General features: G+C 46.8%; 1 protein-coding gene across 4 annotated transcripts in view; it reads left to right on the forward strand.

The window, feature by feature from the left end:
* Positions 1–26,755, forward strand: part of LOC105497847 (vacuolar fusion protein CCZ1 homolog B) — a 28,709-nt gene that overhangs the window by 312 nt on the left and 1,642 nt on the right. The window contains exons 2-14 of one of the 4 annotated variants that reach the window (XM_071095335.1): positions 1,271–1,368; positions 1,461–1,554; positions 1,846–1,923; positions 2,637–2,684; positions 4,260–4,343; positions 6,688–6,863; positions 11,998–12,079; positions 13,802–13,863; positions 14,809–14,920; positions 21,349–21,386; positions 22,245–22,448; positions 25,807–25,965; positions 26,271–26,398. In XM_071095335.1, coding sequence (XP_070951436.1) covers positions 1,271–1,368; positions 1,461–1,554; positions 1,846–1,923; positions 2,637–2,684; positions 4,260–4,343; positions 6,688–6,863; positions 11,998–12,079; positions 13,802–13,863; positions 14,809–14,920; positions 21,349–21,386; positions 22,245–22,448; positions 25,807–25,965; positions 26,271–26,398 — 1,363 coding nt within the window. The remainder of the gene's footprint in view (positions 1–1,270; positions 1,369–1,460; positions 1,555–1,845; positions 1,924–2,636; positions 2,685–4,259; positions 4,344–6,687; positions 6,864–11,997; positions 12,080–13,801; positions 13,864–14,808; positions 14,921–21,348; positions 21,387–22,244; positions 22,449–25,806; positions 25,966–26,270; positions 26,399–26,755) is intronic. The other 3 variants (XM_071095336.1, XM_071095337.1, XM_071095338.1) reach the window with 3 other exon arrangements.

The following is a 26,755-nucleotide window of genomic DNA, read 5'->3' on the forward strand; positions in this document are numbered from 1 at the left end:
AGCGGCACAGACCTAGCCTGCGTTGCGCCAGGTGCGAGTACGGACCGGGGACTGCGGCGGGGACCTGACAGCAGGCAGGGACCGCTTCAGGTCCTGGGTCGATGCCTGTCTATGGAATAAAGCCCCGTTGGGTCTATCGCTCCACACCCCAGGTTGAGGCTGTTTGCGCTTTGCTTTGCCTCAGTTCTGGGAAATTAAAATTGAACTTGGCTTTGTTAAGTGGTTAGTCCCCAGCTAGAAGCGTGGAAGCAGAGTGGCAGACGCTAGCCCTCAAATGATGCAAGCCTGGAGGACCCTGTAAAAGTTTTCGGCCAAATGAGGAAATAAATTAATTCCGGGAGGGTGTGTATGTGTGTGCGTTTTGTTTTTCTGAGGTGGGGACGGCGACTTTCTCAAAGGATGTACGGAGCTGTGTTTCATTACCAGCAAGTCACAGTTCTTTTAAAGACTGTCCAGGCTGGGCTCCGTGACTCACGCCTGTAATCCCAGCACTTTAGGAGGCCGAGATAGGAGGATTGCTTGAGGCCAGGAGTTCCAGACCAGCCTGGGCAACATAACAAGACCCCCATCTCTTACCTACCCCCCCCTAAAGAAAAATCGAAAAATGAGCCAGGCGTGGTGACACGCACCTGTAGTTCTAGCTACTCAGGAGGCTGAGGCCAGAGGATCACTTGAGCCCGAGTGGTTGAGGCTGCAGGAGAGCTGTAATTGTGCCACTGCACTACAGCCTGGGCCACAGAGACCACATCTCAGAAAAAGAAAAAAAAAACTTGTCAGTTCAAATGCCTGGGAACTGACTGGATTTAATTTTCAGGGAGCTGTGTGTCTGCAGATGTGCACACTTTTATTTCTTATAAGCCTTGGTGTATTACAAATTACCACCAGGAAAGAAATCTAGAGACTGAGTTTTCATAGAAATTGCCTGGTGCTGCTTCAGATATAACGTGACTAACTGAATATCAAAACAGCCTTTCTGGCTGGTAGGCAGTATTTGCACATGACGAGATAATTCCTGTTTTTCTTACTATTTTAAATAATAGAGACAAGGTCTCACTGTGTTGCCCAGGCTGGTCTTGAACTCCTGAGCTCAAGTGATCCTCCCACCTCAGCCTCTCAAAGTGCTAGGATTACAATTCCTGTTTTTCTAAAACGTTTTTGTTTTGTTTTGTCATTAGCATGTGTAACACAAGAGGTCGACAATGAACTTAGCGTTTTCAGTAGCTAAGATGAAATGTTTATATTAATGTGCTTCTGTTTCTTCATGTTTCAGGAGGAAAATAAGATTTTATTTTATCATCCAAATGAGGTAGAAAAGAATGAAAAGATTAGAAATGTCGGATTGTGTGAAGCCATTGTACAGTTCACAAGGTAATACCTTTAAGTGTGTCTTTTAGAGTTCAGTGAATTCTTAAAACTTCTGCTGGAGAATTGTCCCAAACGTATTTTTTTAACCTTTGTAGGACCTTTAGCCCATCAAAACCTGCAAAATCTTTACATACCCAGAAGAATAGACAGTTCTTCAATGAACCAGAAGAACATTTCTGGATGGTCATGGTATTTACATACACGGTGTATCTTTCTGAAATTGTACGGTGAAGTTATGGGTGATCTTTACTATTCAGAGTTTGGGAAAGTTCTCTGGCTGTTGCATCCAAGTAACATTAAAATAAAATTAGTTGGAATTTTAAAGTCAAGTTCTTCCTATTTGCTTTATTTGTTCTTGGGGCTGTTTTAAGAAGTTGTGTTTCTGGTGCTATAGCATGTTCAAAGTTTTTAAATTAAGGCAAAATAAAAACCATGGTATAATGAATTCATTGTATAATTTCAGTTTATCAAACTTTGCAGGTTGTTCGGAATCCTATAATTGAAAAACAGAGTAAAGATGGAAAACCAGTTATTGAATATCAAGAGGAGGAGTTGTTGGTAATGTGTCATTATTTATTTATTTATTTTAGATGTATTACTGAGTATGTTGAATCCCTCAATTGGTCGGATTGAAACTCGGTGGCTTTTGCGGAGGTTTCTCGGGGTATATAGCAAAGGTTTATGTTTATCGTTTACATGAGCACGGTCTTTTTAAAATGTATATGCGCCCTCTCTCACTAATACCTTCTGCTCTTCATCTACATTGAAAGCCCTCCCAGAGTAAGGCTTACTGAGTCACAAATTAGAATTTAAACACTTCTGGCTGGGAACAGTGGCTCACACCTGTAATCCTAGTACTTTGGGAGGCCGAGGCGGGTAGATCACTTGAGGTCAGGGGTTCAAGACCAGCCTGGCCAACATGGTGGAACCCTGTCTTTACTAAAACTATAAAAATTGGCCAGGAATGGTGGCACACACCTGTCATCCCGGCTACTCAGGAGGCTGAGGCAGGAGAATCGCTTGAACCAGGGAAGCAAAGGTTACAGTGAGCCAAGATTATACCACTGCGCTCCAGCCTAGACAACAGAGTGAGCCTCCATCTCAAAAAAAAAAAAAAAAAAAAGTAAACACTTTTTTTCAGCACACAACTATTGTGGGACCAAGTTCATAAACATTATACCGTTACGTCAAGAGTCAGTGTAGCTTTGCCATCTATCCAGTAGACATTGTGTTCCCTTGAATTGAGATCTGTGCTGTTTTTGTGTTTGCAGGACAAGGTTTATAGTTCAGTGCTACAGCAGTGCTACAGCATGTACAAGGTAAGCCTGGCATTCGTTTCTGAGAGTCCAACCAGTTACCCCTATTTATAGGCTCCAGGGTTGTTTAAAGAGAAATCTTTCAATGACTGCAAAGTGACTGTGTATTTATCTTAGAGAAGAAAATAATGAGGCCTTGGAAACAGGTAGTGAGGTTTATGCCCACATTTATTCAGCGAGTATTGAACTCCCTTCTCTCTCTCAGCCTCATAGTGGGAATGTGTCCCCCACTGATGAAAAAGTGTGCCTCTGTCCTCAAGGAACGTACAGAATGCAGATAAGTTCATGATTTAAACATTTCAGTGAGGCAGGGCATAGTGTATCACACCTGTAATTTCAGCATTCTGGGAGGTTGAGGCAGGAGGATTGCTTGAGCCCAGGAGTTCAGGACCAGTCTGGGCAATATAGCAAGACCCCATCTCTACAAAAAATGTTTGTACAAGTTAGTCAGGTGTCATGGTGCATGCCTGTAGTCCCAGCTACTTGGGAGGCTGAGGTGGGAGGATCGCTTGAGCCTGGGAGGTCGAGGCTGCAGTGAACTGTGATTGCGCCACCACACTCCAGCCTGAGTGACAGAACGAGATTCCATCTCAAAAAAAAAAAAAAAAAAGGATAAAAATGGTGATTCCATTCATTGAAAGAAAACTGAAAAATAAAAAATAAAAATTTGGGTGATATTACTTATGTAAATTGAAACTTCAGGGTAAGTTGAAATTTTTGAAAGATGCCTAGAGCAATTTAGGTGGTTTCATAAATAAGACAGCATTGGCCGGGCGCGGTGGCTCAAGCCTGTAATCCCAGCACTGTGGGAGGCCGAGGTGGGCGGATCACAAGGTCAGGAGATCGAGACCACAGTGAAACCCCGTCTCTACTAAAAATACAAAAAATTAGCCGGGCGCGGTGGCGGGCGCCTGTAGTCCCAGCTACTCAGGAGGCTGAGGCAGGAGAATGGCGTGAACCCAGGAGGCGGAGCTTGCAGTGAGCCGAGATCACGCCACTGCACTCCAGCCTGGGCAACAGCGTGAGACTCCGTCTCAAAAAAAAAAAAAAAAAAAAAAAGACAGCATCACTTAACAGTATTTTTTGTAACTTACATTTTTAACTCAACTTTTCTCATTTAAATATTTTCTCTATTGAAAAGAACTGGGAGATTTAATGAGCTGAATTAATCATCTAAAGGAAAGGCCGGACGCGGTGGCCCACGCCTGTAATCCCAGCACTTTGGGAGGCCGAGATGGGGGGATCATGAGGTCAGAAGATCGAGACCATCCTGGCTAACACGGTGAAACCCCATCTCTACTAAAACTGCAAAAACAAAATTAGCCAGGCATGGTGGCAGGCGTCTGTAGTCCCAGCTACTCAGGAGGCTGAGGAGGGAGAATGGCGTGAACCCAGGAGACGGAGCTTGCGGTGAGCCGAGATCATGCCACTGCACTCCAGCCTGGGTGACAGAGTGAGACTCTGTCTCAAAAAATAATAATAATAATCTAAAGGAAAAAAAGAACTTCTTCTAGTTCTGCTGAAAAAGTGAGCGTAGGAAATTGATTGTTTTTTTCCTGTGGTCTTTTACCTCATTAGCTTTTTAATGGAACATTTCTGAAAGCCATGGAAGATGGAGGCATCGAGCTTCTGAAAGAAAGATTAGAGAAATTCTTCCATCGAGTAAGTACTTTGAATTTCGTTTATAACTTTAGTGAGCATTCAGCAGATTTTTAGAGAAATATGGACAGACAAGTTTGTTTCTTATGTACAAAAAACCCAGAACTTGAAAGTGGCAAAGAGCCTGAGACGGACCGTTGTAAAACTGGAGCAGCAAGGAAACGCGTGAGGCGTGCGCTCTGGACCCTCCCTCCAGCTGTAAGGCAGAGCTTCCTGCGTTCGCCCAGGGCTCTTAAAGAGTCCTGGAGTCATCGTTTGGCCTCCTTGTGTTTTACCTGCGTCTGTCCTGGGCTTACTCAACAGCCGTCTTTTGTGTGATGGATCAGTTGATAAGGAAAACGTGATTATTGGAGTTGCACATTGTTAGGGATGGGCTCTGTTCACTGAACAGACATAAGCTGTGTCGATGCAGGAAGAGTTACTGGCTGTGGGACTTTGTCAGATGAGCCATTAGGGACATTTGTCCCAAGTGCTGTTCTTCCATTGTAATGGAATTGTGCATATTTCACCCGACCTTGTCAAGCTCAGTTTATCTTTTTTTTAAAAGGAAACAAAGAGACAGGGTCTTGTCCTGGCTGTTTTGCCCAGGCTGGTCTCAAGCGATCTTCCCTCCTCGGCCTCCCAAAGTGCTGGGGTTAAAGGCATGAGCCAACTCGCCCAGCCCAGTTTCCCTTGAAGAAACAATTCTCAATCTATTTTCTTCTGAAAATACCTTCTGTGTCTATTGTTGAGTTCAACTTTTCTCTCTAAAACAGTTTTCATAGCTATTTTTGAATTTTTTTGTTTCTCTGAATTACTTTTCTTTGTTTTGTCATTTTAATGACCACAATTATCCACTCGCATATTATCTCCTGGTTTCTGTTCTTGTCCTCATTTCTCTTACCCATCAACATATGGATACAACTGTTGTCCTGACTACATATCATTTAGACCTGATTTTAGTATAAGATGGCACTCTCGGCTGGGCGTGGTGGCTCACACCTGTAATCCCAGCACTTTGGGAGGCCGAGGCAGGCAGATCATGAGGTCATGAGTTCAAGACCAGTCTGGCCAACAAGGTGAAACCTCGCCTCTACTAAAAATACAAAAAAACTAGCTGGGCGTAGTGGCGCATGCCTGTAATCCTAGCTGTTCTGGAGGCTGAGGCAGGAGAATCGCTTGAACCCAGGAGGCAGAGGTTGCAGAGAGCCGAGATTGCACCACTGCATTCCATCCTGGGCGACAGAGCAGGACTCCATCTCCGGGGGAAAGAAAGATGGCACTGTCTGTAGTATTAATGGATAGATCCCTCATTAGGCTAATCTAATTTGAAGGGCACTACTATAAGGAATTACTTTTTTTTTTTTTTTTTTTTTTTTGAGACAGTCTCACTCTTGTCACCCAGGCTGGAGTGCAGTGTGTGATCTTGGCTCACTGCAACCTTCATCTCCCAAGTTCAAGTGATTTTCCTGTCTCTCAGCCTCCCAAGTAGTTGGGATTACAGGCTACCACGCCTGGCTAATTTTGTATTTTTAGTAGAGACGGGGTTTTGCCATGTTGGCCAGGCTGTTCTCAAACTCCTGACCTCAAGTGATCTGCCTGCTTTGACCTCCCGAAGTGCTGGGATTACAGGCATGAGCCACCGCGCCCGGCCAAGAATTAAGTACTTTAAAGTGCTAGCTGGGCACAGTGGCTCATGCCTGTATTCCTAGCGCTTTGGGACACCTAGACATGAGAATCACAGAGGCTGGAAGTTCAAGACCAGCCTGGGCAACATAGCAAGACCCTATCTATACCAAAAAAAAACAAAAAAATTTTGGGCCGGGCGCGGTGGCTCAGGCCTGTAATCCCAGCACTTTGGGAGGCTGAGGCGGATGGATCACGAGGTCAGGAGATCGAGACCATCCTGGCCAACATGGTGAAACCCTGTCTCTACTAAAAAATACAAAAAATTAGCCGGGCGTGGTAGCAGGTGCCTGTAGTCGCAGCTACTCGGGAGGCTGAGGCAGGAGAATGGTGTGAACCTGGGAGGCGGAGCTTGCAGTGAACTGAGATTGCGCCACTGCACTCCAGCCTGGGTGACAGAGTGAGACTCCATCTCAAAAAAAAAAAAAATTTAACTTTAAAAAGAGGTAAAACACAATACTGAATAAACATTAACTAGATATGTTTGAACTTTGTATCTTGGAATTGGTACTGAGTTCACACTCGGTTACCCATGTTTTCGCCATGGCCTCGTTGTTGTGCTGTTTGCTAGTGTGTAATTGTACCATAAATAAGAGTCTGACATAAGATTATTTTCAGTTATCAAGGAGCATTATATTCAGTGTACTATTAGTAAATTTTATGCCTTACTTTTTTTCCACAGTATTTGCAAACGCTACATTTGCAGTCATGTGACCTACTTGACATTTTTGGTGGAATCAGCTTCTTCCCGTTGGATAAAATGACTTATTTGAAAATCCAGTCCTTTGTTAATAGAGTGGAGGAAAGCCTGAATATAGTCAAATACACTGCGTTTCTCTATAACGATCAGCTCATCTGGTAGGTACACCCCAAGGCGTGGTATTAAAAGAAGAAATTGAGATAATAAAAACAGCAGTGACTGGATTGATGGCAGGTTGTCAAACAGGAACTTGTAGGGGGAGGCTGGGTAGGAAGCATCTTCATAGATATTGTCAAAATAAAGCAGTGATTATTTAAAGCAGAACTAGGGTGATTTGGGTTAAAATTTCCAAGCAGAGGAGTTTAAAACTGGTTGCATGAAAGATGAAAGGCTGGGCGCAGTAGCTCACGCCTGTAATCTTAGCACTTTGGGAGGCCGAGTCGGGCAGATCACTTGAGGTCAGGAGTTTGAGACTAGCCTGGCCAACATGGGGAAACCCCGTCTCTACTCAAAATACAAAAATTAGCCGGGCGTGGTGGCTCATGCCTGTAATCCCAGCTACTCGGGAGGCTGAGGCAGGAGAATCGCTTGAACCCGGGAGGCAGAGGTTGCAGTGAGCTAAGATGGCGCTACTACACTCCAGCCTGGCAACAGAGAGAGACTCAGTCTCCAAAAAAAAAATGTTCCTATCAAGTAAGGTTTAGGAATCCTATTTTTCTTTTGGAGTTTTTTCCAAAATGACGAATGTGAGAAGCGGAATTTTTATAGCTTTTTCTTTTCTTAGAGACGGGGTTTATTGTGTTGGTCAGGCTGGTCTCAAGCTCCTGGCCTCAGTGATCCACCCACCTCAGCCTCCCAAAGTGCTGGGATTACAGGCATGAGCCATTGCACCTGCTTTCTTTTAAAGAAGCTAGAGTTCTTTTTTTTAATCCAAGAAATCCAAAGTGTTATACAAACCAGGAAATTACCTGCTATCGTCAAACTGTTTGTGTCCTGCAGTAGGAACAAGGTGGTCACAAGACTGCCCAGCATACGTGACCCCTGAGAGCTGGATGGCAACCGAGGCCGCGCACTTTTGGCCTAGAGTAGGTGGACAGAAGCCGTGGAGGCATAGCAGGGAGTGGCCGGGCCTCCCGCAGCTGTTCCAGGACCCTCAGGTTTTATGTTCCCATTGACTATAGCCCACTTTCTTTTTTTTTTTTTTTTGAGACATAGTCTCACTCTCTTGCCCAGGCCGGAGTACAATGGCACAATCTTGCTTGGCTCACTGCAACCTCCACCTCCTGGGTTCAAGCGATTCTCCTGCCTCAGCCTCTTGAGTAGCTGGGATTACAGGCATGTGCCACCATGCCCAGCTGTTTTGTATTTTTAGTGGAGACAGGGTTTCCCCATGTTGGCCAGGCTGGTTTTAAACTCCTGACCTCAGGTGATTTGCCTGGATTGGCCACCCAAAGTGCTGTGATTACAGGTGTGAGCCACCGCACCTGGCCTAGCCCAGGTTCTTTTTTTGAGACGGAGTCTCGCTCTCTCGCCCAGGCTGGAGTGCGGTGGCCGGATCTCAGCTCACTGCAAGCTCCGCCTCCCAGGTTTACGCCATTCTCCTGCCTCAGCCTCCTGAGTAGCTGGGACCACAGGCGCCCGCTACCTCGCCCGGCTAGTTTTTTCATATTTTAGTAGAGACGGGGTTTCACCGTGTTAGCCAGGATGGTCTCGATCTCCTGACCTCGTGATCCGCCCGTCTCGGCCTCCCAAAGTGCTGGGATTACAGGCTTGAGCTACCGCGCCCGACCAGCCCAGTTTCTTAATCAGGGGTGTGGCCATATCTTACTACTATAACGTGAGTTCAGCTAATAGAAAAGGCAAAACTAGTTCCCCTGAAATTTACCTTCCCTGCCAAAATCTTGTGGCTCCATTTTAAGAAGAGAAACAAGTTACTGTAAAGAAATTTGAATCCAGTTAATAAACAACTTGGTGGGTTTCCACATGAACTTTGTTATCTCCTAGGAAGACAACACAAATTTCTGGTGAAAACCCATCTACTTTTTTTGTTGTTGTTGTTTTTGCGGTGGAGTCGCTTTCTGTTGCCCAGGCTGGAGTGCAGTGGCATGATCGATCTTGGCTTGCTGCAACCCCTGCCTCCTGGGTTCAAGCAATTCTGCCTCAGCCTCCTGAGCAGCTGGGATTACAGGTGCGTACCACAACACCCAGCTCATTTTTTTGTAGAGATGGAGTTTCACCATGTTGGCCAGGCTGGTCTCGAACTCCTGACCTCAAGTGATCCACCTGCCTCAGCCTCCCAAAGTGCTGGGATTACAGGCGTGAGCCACCGTGCCCAGCCTCCACCTATTTTTTAATTTGACAAATTGTATATGAGGCAACCTTCCACTGTACTGACTCTGCTGTAGTTGCTTTCTGTGATACGCACACGATGTTAGTAAGTGAAATACTGCCGTGGAATGTAGGAGATGGGAGGATAGTTGTGCTCCTGTAGCATCAGGTCTGCAGAGGGAGTGGCTCCTCCCCAGATGAAAATGACAGGAGGTGCTTGCAAGTGACATGCATCCACGGTGATAGGGAGATGTAGTGTGAGAAGCCGGAATCCAGCAGCAGTGGCCCATGGCCTTGTCTCCACCGAAAAGAGAAGAGCAGCTGAGATTCTGATCTCTGGGACGGACACAAGCCTTGCCGTGGGTGCAACCTCCTGAGAGTGAGGAAGAACGAAAGAGCAGAGGGTCCTCCAGGAGCTCATTCTGGGAGACGCTGGAGCCAGAGTGACCAGCAGCATTGGCCCTTGGAAGCCTGGAGTCACAGGACAATCTGGCGCCCAGCTCCAGGGATCCTGCTGGCATCATCATCTTCGAATAGCATCCGAGGGGTAGAGCAGGGCACAGCTCTGGTGGCTGCACAGAACTGTTCTGTTGTCACCTCCAGTGTGCTCGTGGGGGAGAGGTCAGTCCCAGGAAGTAGCAACAAAAAGAACCTTCAAGAAAAACAGCATGTTACTCCAGTTGCGATTGCTTCCACCTGTCATCCCAGCACTCTGGGAGGCTGAGGCAGGAGGATCACCTGAGACCAGGAGTTCAAGACCATCCTGGGCAACATAGACTGTATCTCTACAAAAAATGCAAAAAAAAAAAAATCAGCTGGGCACTGTGGTGCACACTTAACAGTCCCAGCTATAGAGACTATAGAGGTTGAGGCCGGAGAATCACTTGAGCCCGGAAGTTTGAGGTTGCAGTGAGCTATGATAGCACCACTGTACTCCAGCCTGGGTGACAGAGCAAGACCCTGTCGAAGAAAAAAACAGCACGTTTTGACAGAATTGCTCATTCCGAAGCTGTTGTATTTAAATGCCAAGAAAGACTTTTAAACCAGGTGTGGTGGCACATACCTATGGTCCCAGCTACTGGGGAGGAGGAGGCAGAAGGATCGCTTGAGCCAGGAGTTACTTGGAGACCAGCCTGGACAATATATAATGAGGCTCTGTTGTCTCAGCCTGGACATTATATTGTCATTATGTTGTCTCAGCCTGGACAATATGAGGCTCTGTCTCCACCAAAAAGGGGGAAATAAAAGAATTTGTCACAAGCAGAGTAAATATTACCCTTATGTATTTATTTAGTATATTGTTTTGATTTTTTTTTTGGGACAGAGTCTCACTTGCTCGGTCGCCCAGGCTCTAGTGCCGTGGCGTGATCTCAGCTCACTTCAACCTCCGCCTCCCAGGTTCAAGCGATTCTCATGCCTCAGTCTCCCAAGTAGCTGGGATTAGAGGCGTGTGCTATCAGTCCTAGCAAAATTTTGTGTTTTTTAGTAGAGCCGGTGTTTTGCCATGTTGGCCAGGCTGGTGTTGAACTCCTGACCTCAGGTGATCTGCCCACCTTGGCCTCCCAAAACCTGCTGGGATTACAGGTGTGAGCCACCGCGCCTGGGCACCTTCAGGATATTTCAGTGATCTTGAATAGAAAACCCCCAGATCCAGCCTCACTGTCTGTCTGTCTCTCTCCTTTTAAAAAACTGATTCCAGAGTCTGATGCCGGCTCGTTTCTGTGCTTTCTCCACGTGCTGCTCCTTCCTGCCTCATTTCAGATTAGACGGTTTGCCTGAAGCTTGTTTTTCTCCTCCTCCTCCTTTTTCTACACCGAGATGCGGAGAATTAAAATCCATGTACATTTCTGAGACCTAGGATCACGTTCCCTGTCTACAGCACACCCATATTTTCCCGGGGAACTAGGGGAGAGAATGTGGGGTTACCGTAAAACCCAGGAAGCTAAGAGACATCTGCTGCTAAAATGAAACAGTGTGGCTTTGGAGGTTTCCTGCATAATCCTACATGGAATTCAACCAGTCCGATCCCTTGTGACTTTTTATCTCAAATGGCTTGTAAAATACAAGACTACGTAGGAGTAGCCTTTTGCAGGTCAGGATGAAGTTCCAGTGCCTGGACTCCAGTTTAACTCTTTGCCTTCCTGAACTTCGCAGTCAGGAGGTGAGCCTCTTGATCTAATGTTAAAGAAAAAAGCACCGGTAGTCGCAGCTACTCAGGACGCTGAGGTGGGAGGTTCGCTTGAGCCTAGGAATTGGAGGCTGCAGCGAGCTGTGGGCACACCACTGTAATCCAGCCTGGGCGACAGACGAGACTCATCTCTTGAAAACTGAAAAAAGATGAGGCCAGGCACAGTGGCTCACATACGTAATCCCAGCACTTTAGGAGGCTGAGGCAGGAACACTGCTTGAGTCCAGGAGTTTGAAACCAGCCTGGTGACATAGCAAGACCCCCATCTCTACATAAAGTAGAAAAATTAGTTGGGCATGGTGGTGCACGCCTGTAGTCCCAGCTAGTCCGGAGGCTGAAATGGGAGGACAGCTTAAGCCCTGGAGGCCGAGGCTGCAGTGAGCCGTGATTGCACGACTGCACCCGGCCTGGGTGACAGAGCAAGACATTGTCTCAAAGTTGTTTTTGTTTTTTTTTGTTTTTTTAAATAAAAAATGAGCTTTATCCAGGGCTTAAATTTTTTTGGAAAAGTTTGACAAAGTATACCACATAAATTCAGATTTACCTCAGTGCTAAGAATTATGTTTAGGAAAAAGGAAACTCATTTTGATCTCAGGTAGAAAAATAGATTGTTTTGAGTTTTATGTAGCTTTAGACTTTAAAAAGTTAGAATTTATTCTGTGTCACTAAAAATGACTTGAGAAAAAAAAAATTTTTTTAAATGAACTTTATCACAGCAGTGGAAAGACGGAAGACAATTCCAAAACGTTTAACCCAGTGCTTTTCTGATGTTCCAGGAGTGGATTAGAACAAGATGACATGAGAATTTTATACAAATACCTTACCACCTCCCTTTTTCCAAGGCACATGGAGCCTGAGGTATGATGGGGACCATCGCTGCACACACTTACTCACATCCAGGGACACAGAGGGGGCGGGTGGAGTGCGATGGTGGTGCGTGAGAGCATTTCTGATCATTGCTGATGTATATTTTGACTTAGTGTGATATTTATGTCGTTGTGTATGTTAGCACAGAAAACCACATGCAGCTCTCCAGTGTGTGACATTCCGATGTGACGCAGAAAGCATCGTTTCATGTGTGTGTGTGTTGGTTTTGTGTGTTTTTGTTTGTTTGTTTTTTGAGACGGAGTCTTGAACTTTTGCCCGGGATGGAGAGGTTCAAGCGACTCTCCTTGCCTTGGCCTTACAAGTAGCTGGGATTTACAGGCGCCCGCCACCACGCCCAGCTGATTTTTTTGTATTTTTTAGTAGAGATGGGTTTCACCATGTTGGCCAGGCTGGTCTCGAACTCCTGACCTCGTGATCTGCCTACCTTGGCCACCCAAAGTGCTGGGATTATAGGCGTTAGCCACTGCCCCCAGTCCAGAAAGCATGTTTTTAAGAGGAGTAGAGGAAAAATTGGATTTCATTTTATTTTTAATTTATATATTTTATTTATTGAGACAGAGTTTTGTTCTTGTCGCCCAGGCTGGAGTGCAATGGTGCAATCTCCGCTCACTGCAACTTCCACCTCCTGGATTCAAACAATTCTCCTGCCTTAGGCTTCCGAGTAGCTGAGATTACAGGCGTCCGCCACCACGCCCAGCTAATTTTTGTATTTTTAGTAGAGATGGGGTTCCACCATGTTGGCCAGGCTGGTCTCGAACTCCTGATCTCAGGTGATTGACCTGCCTCAGCCTCCCAAAGTGCTGTGATTACAGGTGTGAGCTGCCACTCCTGGCCGAAAAATTGGATTTTAGATCAGGTTCTAAAATCAGGTTTAGATCAGGTTAAAATGCCAGTGATCTTTAAAACAGTCGACCTGTGTCGTCTTCTCCTCTGTCAACATGAGACCTAATTTTCAGTAGATGTTTTAGTGCCGACCTGGCTTTCCACTGTAGTACTGAATTTCCCGGTTTTCCCAGAGAACTTGTAAATGATATCACTGTGTTCTCCCGAAAGTGTTTTCAGAGCTTAACACACAAAAATCATTGGGCTCAGCTGAACTCACTCTCTCCGCTTGTTCGTTCCCTCCCTCTTGTCCTCCCTCTCTCCAATTTTTTTTTTTTTTTTTTTTTTTTTTAGAGACAAGGTCTCTCTGTGTTGACTTAGCTGGTCTCAAACTCCTGGGCTCAAGCGGTCCTTCCACCTCAGCCTCCCAGGTAGCTGAGACTACAGGTGTATGCCACCACACCTGGCTATGTTTTTTTGTAGAGATGGGATCTTGCCATATTGCCCAGGCTGGTCTCAAAACCCCTGGGCTCAAGTAATCTGCCTGCCTCGGCCTCCCAAAGTGCTGGGATTATAGGCATGAGCCACCTCACCCGGCCAAAAATTTAAAACCTAGCCGGGTGTGGTCACACATGCCTATATCAGGAGGCTGAGGTGGGAGGATTGCTTGAGCTCAGGAGTTCAAGGCTACAGTGAGTCATTATCATGCCACACTGCATTCCAGCCTGGGCAACAGAACAAGATCCTGTCTCTAAAAGAAAAAGACAAATAGTATGGAACCAACTAGTAGATAATGAATGCTGTTTTTCAAAGCTTGGAAAATAAATAAAAAGTCTGATAAGTCATTCTCAACATTAAATTTATTTGCAGTTAGCAGGAAGGGATTCTCCAATAAGAGCAGAAATGCCAGGAAATCTTCAGCACTATGGAAGGTAGGACTTCTGTTCTTTGATTTAAGATACTGGGTTTTCTTTCTTCCTTTTCCTTTCTTGTTTTTTTTTTTTTTTTCTCGACTCAGAGTCTGGCTGTGTTACCCAGCCTGGAGTGCAGTGGCAAGATCTCGGCTCACTGCAACCTCTGCCTCCCAGGCTCAAGCGATTCTCATGCCTCAGCCTCCCCAGTAGCTGGAACTACAGGCACAAGCCACTATGCCTGGCTAATTCATTTTGTATTTTTAGTAGAGACATGATTTCATCATGTTGGCCTGGCTGGTCTTGAACTCCTGACTTCAAGTGATCTGCCTACCTTGGCCTCCCAAAGTGCTGGGATTACAGGTATGAGCCACCATGCCTGGCCTGTTATCTTTTTTGGTAAAGATAATATGGACGTTGAAATATCTTTGTGCCATCTGATTGACAGTAATCAACAAAGGAAAGTTTATTGTTTCTAGTGAGTTAAAACTTACTTTAGCATATCCTTTTTTTTTTTTTTTTTTTTTTTTTTTTTTTTCCGATGGAGTGTCTGTCGCCCAGGCTGGAGTGTGGAGTGCAGTGGCATGACCTCAGCTCACTACAGCCTCCGCCTCCCGGGTTCAAGCAATTCCCCTGCCTCAGCCTCTCGAGTGGCTGGGATTGCAGGTGCCCACCACCAGGCCCAGCTAATTTTTGTGTTTTTAGTAGAGATGAGGTTTTGCCATGTTGGCCAGGCTGGTCTTGAACTCCTGACTTCAGGTGATCCACCCACCTCAGCCTCCCAAAGTGCCGGGATTATAGGCGTGAGCCACCATGCCCAGCCAGCATATTCTGATACGGTGTTATCCAAATAGCACCTGGCATCGAAAGCAACTGGTGAATATTAAGCAGGGATGTGTTCTGTTTCTAGATTCCTGATTCTAATTCACCTCATTGAATCAAGTCATGTCTGTTCTTGCTTTTAAGATTTCTTACCGGACCCTTGAACCTTAATGATCCAGATGCAAAATGCAGATTCCCCAAAATTTTTGTAAATACAGATGACGCTTATGAAGAGCTCCATTTAATTGTTTATAAGGTAACAACTTTTTTCCCTCCGGCGTTACTGATTAATACTGAAGTCGATCTTTCTTGCACGTGTACACGAGTGCGTATGCAAACCTCTTAAATGTTTCTTGGAAAAGATGTTGGAAGTTCTGATTATGGTAAAACTCAAAATGGGTGTTCTTCTAGAGTAATAAGTTTATTTTCAGCTCCTTTTAAACAGTTTTGTTATTAGTGAAAGAGGAACTGTTTAAGATGGTGATTCATAAACGTGTGAAGTCCCACGTGCTCTCAAACCAAAGGCTGTCAGAGGTTGGTGCTCCCTGTTCTCGAAATGGCTCTAGATGGGGGCCGTGGCCACGTGTCTGTGCATGTTGCTTTTGCTCTGATTTTAAGGCTATGGGCTTGCTAATTCCATAAGGATCGTATTTGTTTCTGTCAGGACATCATCTTGTAAGGATATATACCCAGGTTGTGTTTCTAATTAAAGGCAGTTTTTGGTTCAAGAAAGAAGACGGGCATGTGTATGTGCTTCTCTTCTTTCCTGCCTGAGGCTGCGGAGAAGTTTTCATTCATAAAGGCTCAGAAATGATGCTGTTGGGGAACAGGAAGGAGCGGGGTGTGTCAGGATGAGGGAGTCCTGTCCGTCTCTGGAAGGTAGACGGGACTTGTCAGCCACGCCTGATGGAGGGCGGTGCCGGAACAGGCCTGGAATACAAGTGGCAACCCTGTGCTAAGGCAAAGGACCCACAGCCCTGCGGAAGCCCAGAGAAGCTCCTGACTTGGAGGAGGGGTCACCTGAGTTGTCAGAGTGGGGACTGGGCCTGGAAAGGTGGGGAAGTGAAGTGAAGTATGGCAGAGAGGCCAGTCAGCCTCCCCTTCCCCCATCCTTGCACAGATAGGCCCGCGGCTGAGCATCCATCCCTGGGTGACAAGTGAGGGTCTGTTTAAAGAAAGGAAACAGTCTGAAGAGACCCCGAGTGGCTAACGTGGATGTCTGCCCCTGAGAATGAGGCCCTGCTCATTCTGGCATTTCTGTCTCCCAGACGGAACTGAGACCTTCATCCTACTCTGAGTGAAGCCTGGTGAGCCTTCTCGTTCCCTCATTGTTAAATATGGCTGCAAAAACAAAAGTAGAGGTCTCAAAAGAAACAAAAATGATTCCGAGGACAGACAAGAACTTTAAAAAATTAGTATCCACTAATTAGAAGAGTTGTATCTATTAATATAAAATGGAAATGGGCCAGGTACAGTCCCAGCACTTTGGAAGGCCACGGTGGATCACTTGAGGCCAGGAGTTGGAGGCCAGCCTGGGCAACATAGTAAGACCCTGTGTCGAAGAAAAATGTTTAAAAATTAGCCAGGCATGGTAGTGCTCATCTGTAGTCCCAGCTGCTCAGGAGGCTGAGGCAGGAGAACCACTTGAGCCCAAGAGTTGGAGGCTGCAGTGAGCTATGATCACACCACTGCATTCTAGCTTGGGTGACAGAGTGAAACCCTGTCTCAAAAATAATGAAACTGGCATCAACAGTTTCTTATGTAGCACCAGACATTATGTGACAGTGGAAGAGAGATTTTCTCTCTTGAATTTGAGCATAGAGTTCTTTGCCACGCCAAGCTGTCAACCACAGATGAGACAAAAGACATTAGCACAGGCACGGTGGCTTACGCCTGTAATCCCAACACTTTGGGAGGCCGAGGTGGGCAGATCACCTGATGTCTGGAGTTCGAGACCAGCCTGGCCAACATGGGGAAACCCTATCTCTACTAAAAATACAAAAAATTAGCTGGGCATGGTGGCACACGCCTGTAATCCCAGCTACTCTGGAGGCTGAGGCAGGAGAATCACTTGTACCCGGGAGGCGGAGGTTGCAGTGAGCTGAGATTACGCCACTGCACTCCAGTCTGGGCAACAGAGCAAGACTCTCTCAAAAAAAACGTTAAACATGAAAAGCCTCGGCCGGGCGCGGTGGCTCAAGCCTGTAATCCCAGCACTTTGGGAGGCCGAGACGGGTGGATCACGAGGTCAGGAGATCGAGACTATCCTGGCTAACACGGTGAAACCCCGTCTTTACTAAAAAATACAAAAAACTAGCCGGGCGAGGTGGCGGGCGCCTGTAGTCCCAGCTACTCGGGAGGCTGAGGCAGGAGAATGGCGTGAACCCGGGAGGCGGAGCTTGCAGTGAGCTGAGATCCGGCCACTGCACTCCAGCCTGGGCGACAGAGGGAGACTCCATCTCAAAAAAAAAAAAAAAAAAAAAAGCCTCAAAAAGTTTACCCTCATGCACCCTTCCTCAGGGTGTGACACAGGGTCATCCATTAGCAGAATAAGTGAACAAACCAGGAAAGAACAGTTGGGAATCCAGAGCAGTAGTTCTCACGCATGAGACGGTACAAGGAAATCTTGGGGTGATCAGGCTCTTAAGGTCTGCTGGCGACACCCCGCCTCCAGCAGCTCCGTAACCAAGCAGGAGGAGGGAGGGCTCCAGGGTTCAAGCTGCCAAAATAAAAAGATGTTTCGTTCATCACGTGGTGTGCTTGAGAGAGTCAAAGTTGGGCTGTGACAGAGGCAGGGAAGGGGAGATTCCAGGAAGAGCCTACAAAAAGATGTGGTCGAAAAAGCAAACCAAAATGTTGGAGGTGTAATTTAGAGCAGGAATTGGAGTAGGAAGAATGTCCATTTGTGGATCAGGCGAAAATCTGAGACCCCATCTCAAGAAAAAAATCATTCCCCTTTGAATGACCCAGGTAATGACTCTGAAATCTCCATAAGCCTGGTGTGTAATATGCTGTTGATTGCATTTCTGTTTTTAAAGTCAATCTATAGACGTAATTTGGGGTGTGATAATGGGATTGTGGCTGTGTTAAAGGGCCCTTACGTTTTTCTTAATGACTTTGAGATACAGTGCACGTACCATACAACTCACCCTTGTACACTTAAAATGTACAATTTAGTGATTTCTAGTTGCAAAGTTCATGAGTCTCCAAGACCATCCTCACTTCTGACACCAGCTGCGAGTTTGGGAGTCCCCATGACCACCTTTAGGGTAAGAGTTCACTAGAAGTACTACAGGACTCAGAAAAGGCTTTCTACAGCAGTACGCCCGAGGCAAAGGCCATGTGTTCCAGAACCCCCAGGGGGTGCCTGAAACCAGGGACAGTACCAAACCTTCACATACTGTGTTTTTCCTGTACATACATGCCTGCGATAATGTTTAATTTATACATTCAGTACAGTAAGAGATTAATAGCAATAATAAGGCCGGGCACAGTGGCTCACACCTGTAATCCTAGCACTTGAGGCCGAGGCAGGTGGATCACTTGAGGCCAGGAACTTGAGACCAGCCTGGCCAGCATGGTGAAACCCTGCCTCTACTACAAATATAAAAATCAGCCAGGCATGATGGCATGCACATGTAATCCGAGTTACTCAGGAGGCTGAGTCAGGAGAATCGCTTGAACCTGGGAGGCGGAGGTTGCAGTGAGCCAAGATAGTGCCATTGTACTCCAGCCTGGACAACAGAGTGAGACCCCATCTCACAAAAAGTGATAGTAATCATGATTGGACAATAACAATACACTGCAATAAAAGTCATGAGAATGTGGTTTGCTTCCCCCTTACCGCAGTATTTTATTACACTGTCCCTCACATGACCGAAACCACGGGAAGCAAAACCAGGGATAAGGAAGAATATACGCACAGCTGTGGTTTATTACAGTGAAAGAAGAATACAGGTTAAAATCAGCCCGGGGAAGAGGCACATGGGGCAGGGCCCAGGAGCCACCAATGGAAGGACTCCATTTGCTTTAGGTTTGTTTGGTTTTTTGGGTTTCTGGGTTTTTGGTTTTTGGTTTTTGTTTTTGAGATGGAGTCCCGCTCCGGTGTGAGCTTCCAGCTGTCCTCTCCCGTTGGGGTCATGCGGACAGCACAGTGCCTGTTTCCCCATCAAGGATGTATGGCAGTCTCTATGGAGTGCTGCCATCCAGGGAAGCTCACCTGAGCCTCGAGATCCAGAGTTTTTACTGGGGATTGGCCACAGAGACACAGCTGGCCCCGTGTGGCCGGCCTTAGTCTCCAGCCCTCCAGAGGTGGAGCGGGTGCTGTACGGGCTTGGGCTGTAAGGGATATTGGCCTGTAGTTTTGTTTTCTTGTGATATCTTTAGGCAATGCTGGCCCAATAGAATGTGTTGGGAAGTGTTCCCTGCTATTTTTTTGGAAGACAGTGAAGCACTGGTGTTAATTCCTCTTTACATGTTTCATAGAATTCACAATCAAGCTCTCTGCATCTGGGCTTTTCTTTGTGGGAAGTTTTAAAGTTAATTAACTGTGCGTAGTGTTCCATTATTGGAATACTAAGCTTGTGGGAGTTATTTATATCCTGCTGAAGGTCATCGCCAAGGTCTCATTTTTCACAGAAAAGATTTACAACCTCCAGCATAAGTAAGTTAATTTCTTTACTTGTTAGAGGTTTGATTTTGTTTCTTCTTGAGTCAGCTTTGGTAGTTTGTGTCTTTCTAGGAATTTGTCTGCTTCAATTTGATTTGATTTGTCAGCACACGGGTTTTCATGGTATTATAGGTAAAGCCGGGTACGCCTTCATTTTTCCTGTAAAGTCAGTAGTGATGTCTCCTCTTTCATTCCTGGTTTTAGTAATTTGAGTCTTCTCTGTTTGTTTCTTGTTCTACAGTCTAGCTGAAGGTTCTTCATATTTCTGGAATCTTCACAAGAAAAAAGGAAAAGGTTTTCAATGTTGGTCTTTTCACAGAACTCACTTTTGGTTTCATTTATTTTCTCTATGATTTTTCTCTATCGAGTTTGTTTCTGCTCTCACCTTTTAGTATTGCCTTCCATTTGCTTTAGGTTTGTTTTTTTTTTGAGACAGTCCCACTCTGTCACCCAGGCTGGAGTGCACTGGCACAGTCTCGGCTCACTGCAACCTCTGCCTCCTAGGTTCACACAATTCTCTTGCCTCAGCCTCCTGAGTAGCTGGGATTATAGGTGCACACCAACACGCCCGGCTAATTTTTTTGTACTTTTAGTAGAGATGGGGTTTCACCATGTTAGGCTGGTCTCAAACTCCTGACCTCAGGTGATCTACAAGCCTCGGCCTCCCAAAGTGCTGGGATTACAGATGTGAGCCACCGCACCCAGCCCCACTTGCTTTAGGTTTAGTTGACTCCTTTGTCCAGGAGCTTAAGACGAAAGGTCAGGTCACTGATTTGAGATCTTTCATCTCTGAGACAGGATCTCGCTCTCTGAAGTGGGAAGAGGTACTGGAGCAGGTGGGAATGTGATTTCAGGAGCGGAGGCCTGTGGCTGGTGGAAGGCGGCCAGCGGAGGAAATAGAATGGCTGTAAACCATAGAGGAGGAGGGGGGAAGGCAGATGAGGGGTGACACGCGTCATGACATGAGCAGGAAGTCAATACGATGTCTAAAGAGGATACACTAAAGAGTTAGGATAAGCTCGTTGTCTAATAACAGTTTAAAGTGGTTGCCAGGGAGGAGAGCTCAGAGAAGGAAGTCTGTGGCTTTCATCGTCAGGCTTGATAGGCTTGATGTTCTTTTGAGCCTTTTTTTTTTTTTTGGAGACGGAGTCTCGCTCTGTCGCCGAGGCTGGAGTGCAGTGGCGGGATCTTGGCTCACTGCAAGCTCTGCCTCCCAGGTTCATGCCATTTTCCTGCCTCAGCCTCCTGAGTAGCTGGGACTACAGGCACCCGCCACCATGCCTGGCTAATTTTTTGTATTTTTAGTAGAGACGGGATTTCACTGTGTTAGCCAGGATGGTCTCGATCTCCTGACCTCGTGATCTGCCTGTCTCGGCCTCTGAAAGTGCTGGGATTACAGGTGTGAGCCACCGCACCTGGCCTGTTGAGCCTTTTTTTACCATAATTGCTTTGATAAATTTTAAACATTTTTGGTTATCTGTGGTCCTGGTTGTTGTAGGTTGCTATGTCTATGTCATAACTGCAATTATTTGCTATAATAAAGTGAGACAAGATGATATCCATTTACTGTCTTTGTAAACTTGTGTCAGTGGAAATCATCACAGAATAATTGACAGTTTCTGCCAATTCTCTCTCTGGAATATACACAGATGAAAACTATGAACCCCTAAGTCTCCATCACACAAGTGAATAAGATTCTGGTTTTGTTGCTTCTCTGTGTTGTGTTGTTGGGTTTGCAAGAGCATTTTAAGTCCTCACGTCAGTCACGGACACTTCCCTGTGCTCTCTGAGGAGGATGTCTGTGGTCACCTCCCCACAGGCACCGTCACACCTGACAAGGTGCACAGCGCTCCTCTCGCATCACGGAATGGGCAGCCTGCGTCCAGATGGCTCTGGTTGACTGAAAAACATCTTTTTACCATTGATTTGTCCCCGTCGACTTTGAACAGATTGTGATTATATGAAAGTCTCCTTTTTTCTACCGTTTCATAACCTTAGGTTTGTTCTCTTCCCAGGCCATGAGTGCGGCTGTGTGCTTTATGATCGACGGTGGGTACGCGCCTTCATCTGATTTCAGCCTGACTAGGCTTTTTGTACTTTGCTGCGTCCTGTTCTTAAATGATAAATATGTTTTGGGGGTTTCAGTTGTTTGGGGGTTTTTTGTTTGAGACGGGGTTTCACTCTTGGAGCGCAGTGGCACGATCGTAGCTCACTGTAGCCTCGACCTCCTGCGTTCAAGTGATCTTCCCATCTGGGCCTCCCGGGTCACTGGGACTTGCCAGCCCACACAGCCGCACCCAGCTAATGTTGTTGTTATTTAGACAGGGTCTCGCTGTGTTGGCCAGGCTAGTGTCAAACTCCTGGGCTCAAGTGATCCCCCCACCTTAGCCTCCCAAAGTGCTGGGATTTCGGGCGGGAACCCCCACACCCAGCCCATTAAATGATAAATGTGTTGTCGTCAGCAATGTAGAGGCACAGAGAGGAGCCTGTTCCCCATCTGGGACCCCCCTGGCTCCTGAACTAGCCATTGCTCGTATTTTTTAAGTCCTAGTCGTCCCACTTGTCAGCAGAATGTGGGCATCTTTCTGTGCCCCGCCGACCGCGAGCTGGAGACAGCGGTGGCACCTCTCCCGGGGGGCTCTGAGGATGGAATGAGGTCGTGTGTGTGAAGCACCAAATAGCACCTGGCCCGTGAGTGCTGTGGAATGTTTGTTAAATAAACACACGACCTTCTGAGGCGTTTCTGGGGTCGGCAGCCCTTTACCACCCCACAGGGTGCACCTCAGTCACCTTTCCACAGTGAGAGGTCTTTGCCTTTTTCCATCTGAAACGTAAGCGGTTTTCCATCTTCTGTTTCTCTTGTATTTGAGGAGCAGGAGGGGCCTGAGCGTTTCATCGTTTGCTTTCCCAGATCAGTGACGTTTTCGTTTGAATACAGTTGTTCAGCATCAGACAGTCACATGAATCTTACCGGTTTGTTTTGTCATGACTTGCCAGCCTCTATCCAGCCAACGCTGGATTTTTGCCGAAGACTGGACAGCGTCGTCGGGCCCCAGCTCACGGTGCTGGCCTCTGACATCTGCGAGCAGTTTAACATCAACAAGAGGATGTCTGGGTTTGTACTTGGCTTTCTGTACACGTTCATGCATTGAGCGGCTTTTAAAACACGCGTAGTTTTTCTTACAGATGTGGGTGGTGGTAACAGTCCTGTGCTCTCGTGGAATCTAGAGAACGGTGATACGTGCCATTCAGGCCTGTCGGAAAGGGTCCTGGGGAAGCCGACCTGAGTTTTTCTGCCCCGTGATGGCAGCTGGGGCTGGGTCTTCCGTTAAATACCTTCTCTCAGCTCCCCGCTGATTGGAACATCCCATTTCACTGGCCCAGATGGTTACGTTCACCTGGGCAGTAGTCAGCATGGTTTTGGTGTGCGCAGACTGAAAGCATTTTGCCTCTCGTTGTGTGAAAATGTGTAGGGGAAACTGGCTGGGATGTGGGGCATTGGGCCTGGGTACTCAATGTGACAGCCTGAAGGGTCTACACTGAGTGAGAGAGGCGGGATTCGCTCCTCCAACTCTCTAGACACTGAAACGTCCTTAAATTCTTCCTCCTTAGCTTTTGAGACAAAGTCTCACTCTGTCGCCCAGGCTGGACTATGCAGTGGCCTGACCTCAGCTCACTGCAGCCTCCGCCTCCCAGGTTCAAGCGATTCTCATGCCTCAGCCTCTCGAGTAGCTGGGATTATAGGCATGTACCACCATGCTGGGCTAATTTTTATATTTTTAGTAGAGACAGGGTTTCACTATGTTGGCCAGGTTGGTCTTGAACTCCTGACCTCAAGTGATCCACCAGCCTCAGCCTTGCAAAGTGCTGGGATTACAGGTGTGAGCTATAGCACCCGGCCTTCCCTATCTTTTCTCAATATAAAATAGTTATTATAAAGTGAAAAGTGAGGTCATGGAAAGCCCTTTGCGAAGTTGAGTCCTGCTTTTAAATGGGCTCTCTACACATTGGAGAAGTTACTAAAATGCTGTGCATTTCTGCATAAGCTCATGTTCTTAGTGTTCATACGTTGTTGTTTTGGGCTTTCTTTGAGACGGAGTCTCGCTCTGTTGCCCAGGATGGAATGCAATGGCATGATCTCGGCTCACTGCAACCTCCGCCCTCCCAGGTTCAAGCGATTCTCCTGCCTCAGCCTCCTGAGGAGCTGGATGCCATCATGCCTGGCTAAGTTTTGTGTTTTTGTAGAGATGGGGTTTTACCGTGTTGGTCAGGCTGGTCTCGAACTCCTGATCTTGTGATCCACCCGCCTCAGCCTCCCGAAGTGCTGGGATTATAGGTGTGAGCCACCGCACCCGGCCCATATGTTATTTCTGTGTGGTCTTGTATAAGCGTGGGCCTCTGAGAGTGCAGAAGCGAGCGAAGGTGAAAGCACGTGTAGATTTTGGTGTGTGGATTACTGCTGTCAACAGCTTACATTTTCGTTGGTTTTTGGTTGTTTTTGTTTTTTGAGACAGAGTTTCTTTCACTCTTTCACCCAGGCTAGAGTGCGGTGGCACGATCTCAGCTCACCGCAACCTTCAGCCCCTGAGTTCAAGCAATTCTCCTGCCTCAGCCTCCCAAGTAGCTGGGACTACAGGCAGGTGCCACCATGCCCAGCTCATTTTTGTATTTTTTAGTAGAGATGGGGTTTTGCCATGTTGACCAGGCTGGTCTTGAACTCCTGACCTCAGGTGATCCACCCACCTCGACCTTCCAAAGTGCTGGGATTACAGGCATGAGCCACCACGCCTGGCCAGTAGCTTACACGTTGACAGTGCTACTGAATCATTAAATTATTTGGCCATAAAAATACCAGGTTTTCCTTTGTGAAGGAGGCATAAGTGAGTTAAATCGATTTGGATCATGCAGGTTATCAACTAACAGATGGAAAGTGACAAAGTGTAGTGACCATAGAGAACGCGTCACCTGTTCTTTTTGTTTTTTTTGTGGGTTTTTGGAGACAGGGTCTCCTGCTGTCGCCCAGGCTGGAGTGCAGTGGCGCAATCATGGCTCACTGCAGCCTTGACCTCCCACACTCTAAGTGATCCTCCCACCTCAGCTTCCTGGCTGTAGAGCTAGGACTAGAGGTGTGGGCCACCATGCCTGGCTAATTTTTGTATTTTTTGGTAGAGACGGGGTTTCGCCATGGTGCCCAGGCTGGTCTTGAACTACTGGGCTCAGGCAATCCTCCCTCCTTGGCCTCCCAAAGTGCTGGGATTACGGGCGTGAGCCACCGCTCCTGGCCCCACAGAGTGTTTTGAGGATAGAAGCTTACACCCGATTTAAGTTCCTTGTCTATGCAGACGACTAAATTTGCAACTCTTTCCAGTTTTTCTTGTCATTTTACTTTCCTTAGCCTTAGGGAGCTACTGAAAACAAAATCTGGTTTTATAAGAAGTTTCTTTTCATGTTCCTGGAAACTAAATCCTCCACGTTCTTTCTTTGCCTAGATGTAGAGTATTTCAGTAGTACCCCACTTGTCCGGAGGTCGGATTTCCGGCACCCCCAGCCCTCCAGAACATGGCCGCGAACCCCGAAGCAAGCAGAGGCGGCTTCTGAGCCCGGGGCGGGGCTGTGCTCGGCTCCATCCCAGGCCCAGGGTGCGCATTGAGGGTGCAGTGAGGGGAGGGGAGGGGCCCTGGGAGGGGTGAGGCTCAGCTTTTCCCATTAGGTCCCGGAGGAGGTCACAGATGCTGACCTGGGAGGCAGTGTCACAGCATTGTCTAGTCAGTTTAGGAAATAAAAAGGTGTATCCCATTTAAAATGTTCATTAGACTGCAGTGGAAAAGGCGACTGTGTTTTACGATGATTTCCACTGGGGATGATAGGAGGAAAAGCTTTGTTACATACATATTGTCGTAGGCTTCGGTCACGAGGCAGGTTCACTTCCACGGGACGCTCCAGCCTTTTTCGGTAAAGGACCAAATAAGAAGCATTTCAGACGTCCCGGGCTGTATGTAGATGTATGTGTTACAACTACTCAAGTGTCATTTTGGTGGGAAAGCAGACAACACATGAACGTGTGGCGATGGCGATGCTCCCGTGAAATTTTGTTTAGAAAAAGAGGGCTGGGCCGGGCGCGGGCACTCAAGCCTGTAATCCCTGCACTTTGGGAGGCCGGGGCGGGCAGATCACAAGGTCAGGAGATCGAGACCATCCTGGCCAACATGGTGAAACCCCGTCTCTACTAAAAATACAAAACTTAGCTGGGCGTGGTGGCGCATGCCTGTAATCCCAGCTATTCAGGAGGCTGAGGCAGGAGAATCGCTTGAACCCGGGAGGTGGAGATTGCAGTGAGCCAAGACTGCGTCACTGCACTCCAGCCTGGGTGACAGTGAGACTCCATCTCAAAAAAATTTTAAAAAAATAATCTAGTTGTATCGTTTGGTTATATCCATCCAGGGTATTACCGTCTTTGTGACATGTTTGTACAGGTCTGAGAAAGAACCCCAGTTTAAGTTTATTTACTTCAACCACATGAATCTGGCCGAGAAGAGCACAGTTCACATGAGGAAAACGCCCAGTGTGTCACTCACTTCCGTGCACCCGGATTTAATGAAGATTCTCGGTGACATCAACAGTGACTTCACCAGGTGATTCCAGCCACTTCTCCAATCAGGTGTCCCCTTTCTAAGAAAAAAGACACGGAAAGTCCCTTCAAAGCCAAATGACCCAGAGCCCTTTCCATGGGGTTCAAGCTTGAACCACCTTCATGGGCGCCACTTCCAGACACACACTTGGGAGCCCCTAACTCACCGGTTCCCTCGCCCAGGACTCCCTGAGCCTTTTAAATGCCACGTGCGCCCATTCCATTTCCTGTTCTCGTTTTGGAATGCTTGCTTTCCCCGTCTAGCCATGTGAATAACGAACGACGCGTTCTGAAACTCTTCTCTTGCAGAGTGGATGAGGATGAGGAGATCATCGTGAAGGCCATGAGTGATTACTGGGTTGTTGGAAAGAAGTCTGATCGGCGGGAGCTCTATGTTATTTTGAATCAAAAAAATGCAAACCTGATTGAAGTAAACGGTAAGTAGGATTTGGTATTTCAGGAGAATTTTAATGCTGCTGATATGGAAAAGTTGTTTTTTCACTGTATTAAACCTGGTTAAAAAACAGAAACATGAGAAATAGAACAAATGTCTGCTGAGATTGTAAGCAGGTGCCTCTCAACATTTTCAACATTTGGTCCCTTTTCTCTTTCTTGGAAAACTGACGGGACTTTCCTGTAGCACAGGAAACTTGACAGTGGCCCAAAGAAAATTATTTTCTACAATCTAAAAAATAATAATAATAATTTTACTGTGCATTAAGAAATGTCCCCTTTTTGGAGACAGGGTCTCACTTTGTCACACAGGCTGGAGTGCAGTGGTGCAATCATAGTTC

This window comes from Macaca nemestrina, chromosome 4, assembly GCF_043159975.1.
Source record: "Macaca nemestrina isolate mMacNem1 chromosome 4, mMacNem.hap1, whole genome shotgun sequence".
NCBI lineage: Eukaryota > Metazoa > Chordata > Mammalia > Primates > Cercopithecidae > Macaca > Macaca nemestrina.